The sequence below is a fragment of the Euprymna scolopes genome, chromosome 17 (assembly GCF_053919585.1).
Source record: "Euprymna scolopes isolate OS-2025 chromosome 17, ASM5391958v1, whole genome shotgun sequence".
Classification (NCBI taxonomy): Eukaryota; Metazoa; Mollusca; class Cephalopoda; order Sepiida; family Sepiolidae; genus Euprymna; species Euprymna scolopes.
In genome coordinates, this window is record NC_136498.1 from 13,702,719 (window position 1) to 13,717,829 (window position 15,111).

At 33.2% G+C, this 15,111-nt stretch overlaps 1 protein-coding gene across 3 annotated transcripts in view; it reads right to left on the reverse strand.

The window, feature by feature from the left end:
• LOC145296668 (F-BAR domain only protein 2-like) overlaps positions 1–15,111 on the reverse strand; it is a 218,725-nt gene that overhangs the window by 54,204 nt on the left and 149,410 nt on the right. For all 3 annotated transcript variants that reach the window (XM_080142609.1, XM_080142611.1, XM_080142610.1), the window contains 2 exons: positions 2,224–2,296; positions 374–395 (listed from right to left, as the gene is read on the reverse strand). In XM_080142609.1, the coding sequence (XP_079998735.1) occupies positions 374–395; positions 2,224–2,296 (95 nt within the window). The remainder of the gene's footprint in view (positions 1–373; positions 396–2,223; positions 2,297–15,111) is intronic.

Below are 15,111 nucleotides of genomic sequence, written 5' to 3' on the forward strand. Positions count from 1 at the left end.
AATGGGAATTTGTGGGCATTGCAACATAAATCTTGCAAGTTTGAATTGTTAAGTTACCTCCCTTTGTTTTTTTAGATTGTTTTCAAAATGGCAGAAAAGACGGTCACTCTTCTGTTACTCATAAAATTTGATTTTCTTGTTTAAAAATAAAACATGATCAATTTACATGATTTTTGGAATATGATATTTTTGTTTTGTATATCATAGAGATTTTTCTTTAATTATTTTAATATAGGGGAAATTCTGGACAAGAACAGAAATTTCAATGTCTATGCAGCACTTAATATGATTAAGAAATTCTTGCAGAAAGAAAATTTAAACCATTTCACATGACTTAAACTATAAAAACAGGATTGAATAGCATTATACTCACGCCATCAGAACTTTCTGTTTCTCTGAAAAAATAAATTATACAAAGAAATTCTCAAAGTAATAAAACACAAATGGGTCAATTTTTAAGATGGGTTTATTTAATGAGCACATTTAATAAAGAAAATGCTATTTCAAGCATAAGCGTGACACATTGCTTTACAGAGCTACTTATTAGGTATAACAAACCAGCCTAGAATTTAAAATACAAAAATATGTAAATATTTATTGCATACGTTTTTTTTTCATGACATATAATGAAAAAAAAAACATTTTAAAGTAAAGAATATTTTTTATATAAACTTATAAAATCTATTTTTATTAATATAAAACCATTCTGAAAAAAAAAAAAAAAAAAAAAATTTCAATTAAAGACTAAAAAAAAATTATATTTTGATAACATTTTCTTAAAAAGAAAACCATTCCAAAAAAGAAGCACTTTCAAAGTAAAAATTTATGTAAAGTTTTCAAATTAAACTAGATGGGACTTTACCTTGGTATGCATGGGCATGACTTCCGTTATACCAAAAGCGGAAGTCAAAACAACATAAGTTTTTTAATTTGAGAGGCAGTCTCTTTTAAAGATGCACAGACAAAACCATTTAAAAAAACAGAATCTTATCATGCGTGATATTTTATCAAAATCAGAGAAAAACAAATATATTGCACCTGCATATCTGAATATTATAAGAAGAAAATCTTGGCATATTGGCAGTCCTACTCAATTTTTAATATTTATGCAGAAAACGATCCGTTTTTCTATGAATGGAATACTCCAGCAGCTTGCAAAACACTTAGCCAGTGCAGCAGACGACAGTTAATAAATTGGAAGAAAATATTAGTTTTAATCATGCAAAAATTGAAATCATTAAAATAAATTTAGTAAAGCCATCACAATCAATTCTAATAGGTTTACAGATTATATAGCTAGTGGAAAAACATTCTTTAATTTTGCCAGGAATGGAAATCAATGAGAAATACATGTAGTCCCACAACTTTGTAACTGTTCAAAATTTATGGAAAAAAGTGTATCATCAGATCAGAACACACTGTAACAGATGAGAAAAATTTCCCACGATACATTTGCAAAGAATACTTCCTTAGGCATCTTCGACAGATAATCAAAAATCTTCCATAAAATAAATAAATAAAATAGTCTAACAGAAAAAAAAAAATAACGAGTCAGCAAAAAAACATTGTCATGAAATAATTTTTTTGTAGCCTCCTCCTCCAATCAAAAAAAATCTTAATCATTATTTCTTACAAAAAAAAAAAAAAAAAAAGAGGGGGGGGGGTCATCTGTTGCTACATATTATTTTACAATAAATGAAACTTATTCATTTTTTGTTTTTTTTTGTATTTTCATTTTGTCTCATTCAAATAACTCTATAATAAAATGTTACAAATTAAAATAAATTGCTCAGCGCTCAACATATTGCAGCAGTTTAAGTAAGCCGACATAATATGTTACTGCAACAAGCATAAAAAAATGGGTCGTTTTCTGAAATAGTACCTAATTTTGAAGGTACATGACTGGTACAAAGACTGGTTCATATTGTAGATCAAGGACGACTTTGCTGGAGTGCGTAAAAAATGCTTTGGCTGCATGCAACATGACCAATATCAACCGCTTGGATTGGATGGCATTGTCTGGTGCTGCGCACCCTAGAGTTTGAACCATAACTCTAGTTTCTTAACTACACATGGAATTTTTCACTACTCTAACCTTATGCTTATTCTAGCCTTGTGTGAAAAACTACCGTTTCTCACATTATTTTGTTCACCCACCTATCTCTGATCCTGTTACACAACAAAAACAAAAGCGAAAAGTGAGGAAAGAAGAGAAAAACTTACAGGTTTTCATCCTTTTCTCGTTTTTTCTTCTTTTTACTTTCCTTCTTTTTGTCTCGTTTAGATTTCAAAAACCCTGAGGTTAAAAAAATGAATATTTAATATCATTTGGCAATCAACAACAAAAAAATATATAAATTTCTAGCATAAAAAAATTGATAAATTCAACCAAAACTATTTGAGATGACAACAAGCAATTTTAAACATTTTTTTTTCAGTTAATATTTCAAGCAATCAAACAAAATTTACTGTTAAAAAAAGTAAAATAAAAGTTATTCAACAGAAATTATGCATCAAATGTTTGCTTAAAATGAAATGTCAGAAACTTATTTCAGACAAAAAAAAAAAAAAATTAATTTTACTTGTATTACTCACAACATTTCAGCCGATGTGACCTCCGACCTTCTTCAGATGTATTTTATTGAACTAGAAAATCTTTGTCAAACTCAAGAATCTGCAGTGAATTTTAAATGGAACCCTTTATTCATTCCAAAGGGGTAGCACGCTCTTTTCTGTCACCCATGACTGGTTAGATGTCTTAATTCACAATTGTATTTTGAGTATCGCCCCCCCCTCCCTACACTGAGGAATGAAGCTTCCACCTCCAAAAGAGTGCAACTTACAATTGAATGTACATGAATCCTAAACAATGACTGTAAATACAATTATAAATTTACTTTATCCATTATGCATGGCACAAGATAACTGATAATTGCGTGCAGATTCCCGATTTGCTAAGATACTCATGAAAGTTACACTGACAGAAACGTTGTGAAAATAGGCTTTTCAATTACTGGGTAGGATCTAATCACACTAAATTTCATCTAGAGTGAAAGACTGCTGCTACATTTAAAGACAATGAAGCGCCTTTTTGTTGACTAGTAGTAAAATGTATCTGTTCCACACTCAATCAGTGAATAAGAAATCCTTCTAGACAGAAACAATTTTTATTTCGTCTACAAGCAAAATGTAATATCTGTTTCAATACTGCTGCACTTCATCTTTCCTGTTCTCGGTCAATGACTAAGCAATCCTTCAATTTTTGTCTTAATCCAGAGTGCCTTAAAAAAAAAAAAAAAAAAAAAAAATGACCTTGTGCCTAACTCTGCTCTAATAAATAGTAATAGAGCAATGCCAAAAGCCAGCAGCACTTACTCTATGCAGACTGAAACGGCTTCGTGTGAATCATGAAAATATCAAATTCACAAGCGATCTCCAGTTGCATGCATATGTTACAGCAGATGATAACATTAGGTTTTTGTGATTCTTGCAGGGACATGTTGACATTCGCCTACATACAGCACCTGGTATTCCTGAATGGGCACCCCTCTGATACAGATCAGGTTAGTTGTTGCTAAACTTCAATGATCTAACGAGAACCGGTGTGTCAATATGATTATGAAAAAGGACAATGCAATCACAATTAGATCAAACATTTTGTTTACTGTTGGTTTTTTTCAAGTCTCTTGCTGTCCTATTAAGAAATAAATAATTGAGATAAAAACGAGGATGTCCCCAATGAACTCTGATATATAACGCAATACCAAAAATATGTGGCATAATCACAAACACACAGTTATATCAGCAAAGTTAAAGCAACACTGAACTTGGTTAGTACTAAAATGGGTGACCATTTGGGAATACCAACTGCTGTATATGCTCTCCGCTTATCTTGACATTGTTTCCAGTTATCCTGGACTCTTCCTTGCCACAGGAATCAAGCAGTGCCAACTCAAGATAGGAGTGGTTGGAATTGTGCAACTTTTGCCTCACAGACCATTTTGTGCATATTAAACCACACTTCTTCCTTGTTCATAAATATAATATTTGTATATTGCATGATCACCAGTTTTTGTTAGATCAAAGTTAAAGGTGATCTTAAGACTGGTAAGTACCAGATGGGTGACCATTTGGGAATACCAGGCGCTGTATGAAGGAGTGTCAATCCATATATATATATATATCTCGTCATTCAAAAAAAAAAAAAAAATGTGACAAAGTCACAGCACCACATCTGGAGCTGGAAATTTATTAACGTCTCACCTATGCTTAATGGCATAGGGTAAATCAAGTCAGTCACGACTTATAAATATGAAACTATCAATTATAAGCTAAACCAACAATTGGTTTTTGTTGAATAAATACATTTTGCTGCTTTATTAAGCATGATCTATATAGACATTGAAATGTATTTTGTAAAGCATCTTGAATATCATGCAGGCAATACATAGAATGATATCAACAAAAAAAAACACGATACATTTAAGAGATATTCATCTGATATCCATACATTATCAAAATACCAAAACACCACATTAGATAATTCCCCTCAACTCATTCTCACTTTAAATCAAAATTATTTGATAACCAAGTTTGTGCCTCTTAAAGCAGTTCTAATTTGCAACCATCATCTCATGCATCTGAACTTTTAATCAGTTTAAACTTTGTAATCTCTACATCAATAAAATTACAAGAAGTCAGAATCTCTACATCCATCCCATAAGACGTCAGAATCTCTACATCCATCCCATAAGACGTCAGAATCTATACATCCATCCCATAAGACGTCAGAATCTATACATCCATCCCATAAGACGTCATAATCTATACATCCATCCCATAAGACGTCATAATCTATACATCCATCCCATAAGACGTCATAATCTATACATCCATCCCATAAGACGTCATAATCTATACATCCATCCCATAAGACGTCAGAATCTATACATCCATCCCATAAGACGTCATAATCTATACATCCATCCCATAAGACGTCATAATCTATACATCCATCCCATAAGACGTCATAATCTATACATCCATCCCATAAGACGTCATAATCTATACATCCATCCCATAAGACGTCATAATCTATACATCCATCCCATAAGACGTCATAATCTATACATCCATCCCATAAGACGTCATAATCTATACATCCATCCCATAAGACGTCATAATCTATACATCCATCCCATAAGACGTCATAATCTATACATCAATACCATAAGACGTCATAATCTCTACATCAATACCATAAGACGTCATAATCTATACATCAATACCATAAGACGTCATAATCTATACATCAATACCATAAGACGTCATAATCTCTACATCAATACCATAAGACGTCATCATCTCTACATCAATACCATAAGACGTCATCATCTCTACATCAATACCATAAGACGTCATCATCTCTACATCAATACCATAAGACGTCATCATCTCTACATCAATACCATAAGACGTCATAATCTCTACATCAATACCATAAGACGTCATAATCTCTACATCAATACCATAAGACGTCATAATCTCTACATCAATACCATAAGACGTCATAATCTCTACATCAATACCATAAGACGTCAGAATCTCTACATCAATACCATAAGACGTCAGAATCTCTACATCAATACCATAAGACGTCAGAATCTCTACATCAATACCATAAAAGTCAGAATCTCTACATCAATACCATAAGAAGTCAGAATCTCTACATCAATACCATAAGTCAGAATAGTTTTATTTTTATAAAGAAAATCATTTTTAAACAATTAATGGGATTTGAGAGGCATTACATCATAAATTTTGCATGTTTGGAATTCTTGTTGGGTTATCTCCCTATAATTTTTTAAGAAATGTTCAAAATGTTTGGAATTCTTGTTGGGTTATCTCCCTATAATTTTTTAATAAATGTTCAAAATGTTTGGAATTCTTGTTGGGTTATCTCCCTATAATTTTTTAAGAAATGTTCAAAATGTTTGGAATTCTTGTTGGGTTATCTCCCTATAATTTTTTAAGAAATGGTCAAAATGTTTGGAATTCTTATTGGGTTATCTCCCTATAATTTTTTAAGAAATGGTCAAAATGTTTGGCACAGCAGTCACTTCTCAGATACTCATAAAATTTGATTTTCTTAGTTAAGCAACTTGATAAATTTCAGGTGATTTTTGGAATACAAGATTTTTATTTCATCATGGGATGTGTACGTTATACAAATTTTTCTTTATTTTGTAGTTTTAATGTAGAGTTAATTCTGGACAAGAACCCAATATTTATTTTAATGCCTATCTGGTGTTGCTCGGGAGGGGTATAGATATCAAAATAGAAAAATTAAAAAGTATGTGTAATATCTTTCTTTTAAAATTTTTCTAACTCGTCTTTTTGTTATTTTCATAGCTGGTGCTCGACTAAGCTTCAATCAAGCCCCCCCCCCACTGTAAAACATTCACAAGAAAAATTTGTCTAGCTACAACCACTGTCAATAGTTTCTTTTCTCTCTACCTAAAACTAAACAAAACTTCTATAAACAAAGTTTCTTTTCTAGAACTGTCTGTCTGTAGAACACAATACTGTAGGGCTGCTATCCAGCTGACTACAATAAGATCATTTTCAAGTCCACTGTAAACAAATTCTTATTGCACTGACCTCTTAAGTAATCAAATTCAGCTCGATCATCACTGTTGATATTGCCTTATCTTTTACACTAGATTGCTTGGAATGTGCGTCGATCTCTACGGATGCAAATGTGTTACTTGGTTCAAATAACTTTTATTTAGAAATGAAATAGTTACTAAGGGAGAAGGAGGAACAGGTAGGGAGAGTAGGGGGAAGATTAAGGAGAAGGGGGCAGAGAGGAGGGAGAAGAAAGAGAAGAGAGAGGAGGAAGGTAAGGGTGGTGACGGGGGTGGAGAAAGAGAGAGGGAGGGAGAAAAAGAGGAGATAAAGAGGGGGAAGAGATGAAGGAGGGGAGGGAAGAGAGGGGAAGAGAGGGGAAGAGGGAGGCGAAGAGAGAGGCGAAGAGAGAGGGGAAGAGAGAGGGGAAGAGAGAGGGGAAGAGAGAGGGGAAGAGAGAGGGGAAGAGAGGCGAAGAGAGAGGGGAAGAGAGGCGAAGAGAGAGGGGAAGAGAGAGGGGAAGAGAGGGAGGAAAAGAGTGATGTTTGACAATATAATCATCAATCTATACTTACATCTCACAGCAGGCATACTTAAAGAGTGAGAAAATCAGAAGAAAAGAGCATACAACATCAAAGAATTGGTTTCTTCTTTTAATGACAACAACAAGTGCGACAACAAGTGTGACAACAACAAGTGCATCAACTTAGCACCAGTGCACAAAAGCTCCTGCAGATATGCATTATTGTTTTTGTGTTCAAGAGAAAAGTTTTTTAATCTCTACTGACCTTTGAAACGATTTCAAGAAAAAATAATTTCCCAAAGATTTTCGTATCCAAAGAAAAAGTGGCATTCAGAATTAGCATAAAAAGCATTTGGTTAAAAAATAAAAAATAAAAAAAAAAAGTTTTCAATATTAGTAAAGTTCATTGGTTTGTTTTTATGGCATATCAACCCTTTTTGAGAGTTTAATGTTGAAATACAGTACCTATTATAAATAGTTCTTTTTATATTTATTTGAATTCAAGTTGGTATTTTACCCATAATCTAGGTGTAAATAGAAGGTTAATACCTTTCTTACAAGTATTAGAGCATAATAGAGCCAACTGGCTTGTAACTGGAAACAACTAATTCCACAAAAATATCAATAAAAAGGCTACTCACATGCAACCCCAGTAGAATTTGTATAAATAAAGTACTTTTACTTATGAACGAGACAAAAATAAAACAGCTCAGTTATATCTAATTTATTATTTTAAGATATATTTTCACTGGACAATAAAATAAATTTGAAATTAAAATGAAAAAAATGTCATCTGGATTATGAAATGACTAGCTATTTTAGCCTGTTAAAAACGTTGAGTGCTTTATGTCAACTTGATGGTTGAATACGGTTAAATTCGTGCTCACTTTTGCATTAAATGCTAATCCCTATTAATCCCTAATTGTGCATCAAATGGATATTATAATACTTAATTCACCGCACTTTATCATAAAGATACATACAAAATTTAAGCCAGATTGGTTCAGTTTCTGAAAAAAGAATGAAACAGGCTAAGAGAAATATAGATTAGATCTAAAAAAAAAAAAAAAAAAAAAAAAAAATTATACAAAGGAAAAAATCAAAATCCCTTGTGTGTGTGTGTATGTCTACTCAAAACTTTTGTCATCCACATCCGACCGGGTCAAAACCAGTGCCATCTGAAAGAGCAATGCCTCAGATGCATATGTAAAAATTGGAAAAAATGGCCAATTATTTTGTATAGAAATAGAGTTTAAAATGAAGGTGGGCAGTTAAAATCGTCTCTTTCTAACCAATTTACACAACTGCACATGCGTCAAGCATTATTTTTTTAATTTGTTTAAATAAAAGAATTTCCAACATGATTTCGCAATCAGCACTATGGCTCAGGAGTTTGGCTCTCAAGTATTAGTTTTGAGGTTCGTGTACACCTACAGGTGGTCTTTTTTATTGTTGTTTTTGGGGATTTTTTTTTTTGCATTTAAACAAGGTTGTTTTGTAATTTTAGCAGATAATTATATTAAAACAAAAAACAATTTCCTTATTTCGATTTTTTTTTTATCTAAGGTTTAAATCAACTGAGGGTTAAATTTTTATTTAAAAGAAACAAAAATTCTAATCCAATTACGATTCTTTAATTAAAACAAGAACAACAAAAAAAAAACTTTCATTTACATTTTTTTTTTTTAGTTTTTTTTTTTTTTGCATTTAAACATGGTTAAAAGATTTGTAAATCTTGTATTATTAATTTGGCATTTTTTTTATCGTCGATTAACAAATCATTTTTCTTATTTCAAGGGTTACTTAAATTACATTTTTTTTATATCATAACTGCTAATTTTTTTTTCTTTTAATAACACAATAAGTCATAACTAATCATTTTTATAACATAAAAACGTTTATTTCGGTTAAAACAAATTTTATTTTGTTATTTTTTTTAACTGAATTATTTTCAGTTTGTTTCCATTGGAACAGACCATAAAAAGAAATCTTTCAAGACTGAGGCAGCATTAAAGAAGTTTGCTTAAACTGGTATACAGTCATCAAAAAGTGCTCAATATCTGGTAAATAGCTTCTTCTCTTTGTATCCCTTCTGCCGAAAGATCTGGTGGATAAGTTGTCACATACTTCTTTTTTGGGGGCGATTACATTTTTATGTTTTTATCCTTTTTTAAGTAAGATTACCGTATCTTATTTTTGAACTTGTGTCGATGTTGCCCACAATGGAGTTAATATATAATAATGAAAAAGTGTTCAATATCTTTATAACAGGTGGATTCAAACAGAATTTTATGTGGACCCAACAACCCAGTGCACAGGCAACAAAAAGTGCTCAATATCCAGAGAATAGCTTCTCTTCATATCCCTTCTGCCAAAATATCTGGTAGAGAGGTTGTCATATACTACTTTTTCATGGTTTTATCCGTTCTTTCATTTTTGAAATTGTTGTCGATAAAATTACTCAAACTTCTTAGTATAGCAGGTGTGTCCCAACCAAACTTCATGCAGACTCACACAAGTCTATATATAAAGTTAAGTATGTTTATATGTACGGGATTCGCTCCTAAACTAAACATAGCTGCTAAATGTAATTGTAGGTAATGTATGCTATATTTTAGTTTCATGCGAAACTTGTAAAATACGGCTGGAAGACCTTCACAAAATGTAAGCGATAGGTATTAAATATCAATTAATAATTATTTCCCAAATTTCTGTTTCTTTGAAGTATTTTGAAGGGTCTTCAGAAAGTATATTTCAGATTTGCATTGAATAGTCATAGGACACAAATAAAACAATATTTGATTTTAATCTTTATAAAATTACACAAAAGTCATGAAAAACTGTTCAGGGAATTATTTTACCTATTCTATGACAGGTATCCTTATATATACACACACACTAGTAGGCCACCCAACATAGCTCAGATGTAAAATACACTTAAATATGATATTTTAATTTATACAGATTTTGTATTTATTATTATTATTATAGAGTCAATTCTCTATTGATTATTATATTGTACCAAACATCCGGGCTGTTGGAAAACTGCTCCTGTGGTACCAGTATTCAAGAATTCTGGCGAAAGAACTGACCCATTAAATTATCGCCCCCATTAGCCTCCTCCCACTTTTCGCCAAAATATTTGAGACCTTAATTAACCATGCTCTAGTCCATCACCTTACAGATGCTAAACTTCTGACTGACAAACAAGCCCTAACTGTAATCTCTGAACGTATATACCATTCACTGGACAAAGCAGAGGAGGGCAGAGCGGTAGCTCTAGATATATCTAAGGCTTTTGACAGGGTATGGCATGAGGGTCTCCTCAGGAAAATTAGATCATACGGTATCACTGGTAGAATACTTAACATAATTAAATCCTTCTTAGATAAGAGAAAAATCCAGGTTGTCCTCGACGGTCGTATATCTAAACAATATGATATAAATGCGGGAGTGCCTCGAGGGTCTATCCTTGGACCTCTATTGTTCCTAATATTCATTAATGACCTCCTCAACAAAATTTCCTCTGAGATGGGTATATATGCTGATGACATCACACTCTATAACAGGCATGACAGGAAAACAAATGAACACATATCTAAAGAAATGGCAAAAACACTAGAGGATGAACTCCAATCTGTAGTGGACAAAAATGGATGGTCACATTCAATGCTGCCAAGACTAAACTGGTTTCATTCAATAATTACAAGAAACCTTCTCTGCCACCAATAGCAATGGTTAGTGACTCTTTATCTGAGAGTACATCTTTCAAACTGCTTGACCTAACATTCACAGGAAACATGAGCTGGAACAATTACATTGAAAGCATTGCCAGGGCCGCTGCGAGGAAGGTAGGCTCTCTCTACCGTGCTAGAAAACTACTAACACCCGAAAGTATCCTGTACCTCTATAAGGCCACCATTTGCCCATGTATGGAGTATTTCTGTCACATTTGGGTTGGTGCATCTGCTACTAGTCTCTCGCTCCTAGACAATGTTCAAAAGAGAGTCGCCAATCTGATAGGCCCTGAACTGGCATCTAAGCTTCAGCCTCTGTCCCATCGATGAAATGTTGCATCCCTCTGCTTGTTCTACAAGTATTTTAATGGTGAATGCTCTGGCGAACTGCAGACACTTGTGCCCCCACGATGTAGACACCCTCGACAAACCCGACAGGCAGCTAAATCCCACCCCCACACAGTAGAGATCCCTAGATGTAAAAGATCTTTCTACTCCAGTAGTTTCTTCCCCAGAACCGCTAGACTTTGGAATTCTATTCCAGGTCCCTGCTTCCCCAACTGTACTGACATGCAGAAATTCAAGTGTAATGTGAACCGACATCTTGCTGCCCAAATCCCAACATAGTGCCCCAGTAGTTGTTGGCCCTGATAGTAGCCCCCTACACCAAAGTGGTAATGTGCCTTGTTTGGGGTGAAAATGTAATAAAAAAAAAATTTTAAACATATAGTAGCGATTTTAAAAGTAAACAATATATATATATATATATAATTTGGGTGCCATCAGCTAGAATCAAAACTAAAAGATATAACCTTCCAGCCTTGTTTACTATCCTCTGCGCCATGCATATACGTAGTTCAAAAACATTGTCTAATCTATAAATGTATATTTGTGCATGTATAGAATTGCACTTTCTGGAAGTCAACTTAAGCTTGCCAAATTCCATCCAATTTTTTTTTTTTTTTTAAATTTTCACCCTTTAGCAGATATTTTTACTGGCTAAAGACCAAATTGAATTTGTTCTACAGGTTCAACTATATATCAAGTTTTAAGTCTTTAGACTAAAAATAGATGAATTTGGTAGAGACCATTCCTTACATAGACAAGGTCACTTATTGTCCGGTCGTAAAATACGCTTAAATGATATTTTAATTTATGCAGATTTCCGATTTATTATTAAAGAGCAAATTCTCTACTGATTATTATATTGTACCCAATACATAGTAGTGATTTTTTAAAAATAAAAAAAAGTACATACATAACTTGGGTGCCACCCGCTACAATCAAAACCAAAACCCATAGCTCTCTTGCCTTAGTTGTTAACAGAGCTATCGACAGATGTATAAAAAACATTAAAATTTAAATGACTTTAACATATAAATGTATATTTGCACATGCATACAAGAGCACTGTAAATCGATTAAATACTGCCAAATAGCATTTTTTTTTTCAATTTTGATCCTTTAGCAGCTATTTTTACTGGCCAGAAACCCCAAAAATTTGTTCCAAAAGTCCAAATCTCCTATACTACAAGTTTCAAATCTGTAGACCAAAAATTGACTGAAGAGCTTGGTAGAGACTGTTCCTCACAGACACAAACAATGTTACTTTATATATATCTCTGCTATTACATAAAAGGAACTTGGTTTGTGTGTGTATGTGACAGTTCATTTTCTTTGGATTTGAAAACGACTGGGTCAATTTTTATGAAATTTCACACAATGGTACTTTATGTGTCTGGCAGTGTTATTAGATAGGTTTCGTCTCAGAATGTCTTCAATAAGTATTGATAATCAAAATAATCCAATGAAAGAAGGAACAGGTGATTTTAACCAAAGTTAGCATTTTATAAAACCTAAAATCGTAAGTGCATTTGAGAAGTTTTATCATCACACAAGCCGAAAAGTCCGACATATAAAATCAACAGTATGTTCTTTGATATGACAGAGGCGTGTTCGAAATGACTTTCTGTTTAGAGCACAATTGAAGCAGGATACTTGACCTTTTGCATTTTAAACTTTAATTCAAGCCATTATGTATAAAAAATAATTCTATAAAATCAACAGTAGATTCTCTACAGTGCAATGTAAACTATAATGTATTGTGGACTAAGTTACTGCGGGGAGGCATGTGAAGCTTCCTCTTGGTGCAACGCGATCGGTCCCCAGCTAGAACAGGAAATCAATCAATTTGATTGAAACATGGGTGATTTCACCAATTTTGATGACAATAAAAATATGAGTGTGAAACATTTGTTGATCATCATTCAATTCTGGGCAATTTCAGATCTCCCTGCTAGCATATATATATATATATATATATATATATATTAGCTATGTAACTTATTATGATCCCTTAAATCAATATGAATTACATAGTTACAACACTAGTAAAATTAAACGATTCTTAAATGGATTAATTTTAAAATTGAGAAAATTGTATGGTTATAGATAAGATTGTCTGCTTTTTCTGACTTTCGGTTTTTGCTCTGCAGACAGGACAATGTTGTGAAGCAAGATATATCTCTTCTAATTAATGATTATCTTTCTCTCAGATAACATGAAAGTTTCCCTTTCCCTATGTTAAGAATGGCTTTCTGTTCCACTTGACCATGTCTAATTATCCATTCAAACGGACAGCAGAAATCGGAAATCAAAAACAACAGACAATCAATTGTATTTTCCATGCATCATCCTGTTTGCATATTTATAAAAACAAAAACTGTTACAGACAGATGTTAGCATCCAATGTTTGCCAAATGTACAAAATATTTTAGGAAAATTTATTAGAGGAAGAAAATCTCAGATTTACAATTCAACCAATTCAAAAAAAAAACATTTGTTCAAAGGTAACACAAAAGGGTACACACAGGTTATTTTCCCTTGAATTCAACAACACAAAAGATTATTGGTGCAGTGTGTGGGTGATAACAACAACGACAACAACAAAACTCATTGAGGAGGTGGAGCTAAAGTGGTCAGGCCAATGTGATCCTCTTATGAGGAGGCAGAGTAATGTTAGTTCTGCTTTGGTAGTTTGGTCTAGAACTTAGAAAGTGATCAGAAAGCAAGACTCACAATTGGAGCAAGAAGTGTTGGGGCGCATAGGGCATCTCTTTGTGAGATGCTTGAGGCGACAGTGTGCTATGCTTTGTCAACCAGAAGTGCAAAGTAAAACATACCAGAAAAGGTGAAAATGTCTAGCACACTTTTTGGTGAAGAAGGGCTGGGGGGATCACTGTCTGTCACAAAAATAAAAATGTTATCATAAAACAAAAGAAAATAACAAATAGGTGAGGTTTGAGAGAATCATGGTAGGGGCATTTCAGCAAGAGATAAAAGAGCATAAACGGTCATGAATGTTGCTTTCTTAGTGGGAGGGGGAGGTAATGTGCTTTCTTGGGGGTAATTAGTAATGGATATTGCTTTTGAGTGATTGTTAGAGGGCATTCCATCTTGGACATTGATTTTAGGGGGTAATCAGTCGTGGATATTGCTTGGGGAGGGGGGGGTAATCAGTTGTGAATGTGACTTTGAGAGGAGGGGGTAATCAGTCGTGGGCATTGCTGGGGGGGGGGGGGGTACTAAGTCATAAATGTTGCTTTGGGGGAGGGGATAATCAGTCATGGACACTGCTGGGGAAGGGGTGGTCAATCATGAATGTGGCTTTGAGGAGAGGGGGTAATCAGTCGTGGATGTTGCTTTGGGGGTAAATCAATCGCAGACATTGCTGGGAGGGGGTAAATCAGTCATGGATGTTACAGGGGGTGGTCAGCTGCAGATAGTTTTGGGAGATCAGTTGTGGACATGAAAGTTGAGTTCACTTTTTTTAACATATTTCTTTAAAATAACCTTTATTTTTAATTAGTAAAAATGAATATAGTCTTTTTGGTTGCAGTTTAAGCTATGAGTGCTAAACAATCAACTGAGAGTGTAAAATATCAATATCCACATTAGTAAAAAAAACTTTTTACATTCTGAGGATTTTTTTGATTTTATTTTAATCTTTATAATTATTGGCAAGATAAATATTTGGAGAAATGTTGAATCCGTGTCGGAAGGAATCAAAAATAAAATGAAAATAAAACATTGGAGAAAAGTAAAACCTCACAAAGAACTTTAAAATAACCAGTTACTTTTTTTTGTTTCTTTTTCATTTAAAATTTTGTAAGTTTTTTTTTTTCTTTTTTCTAAATTGATTTACTGTTAATTAATAAGCAGCAAT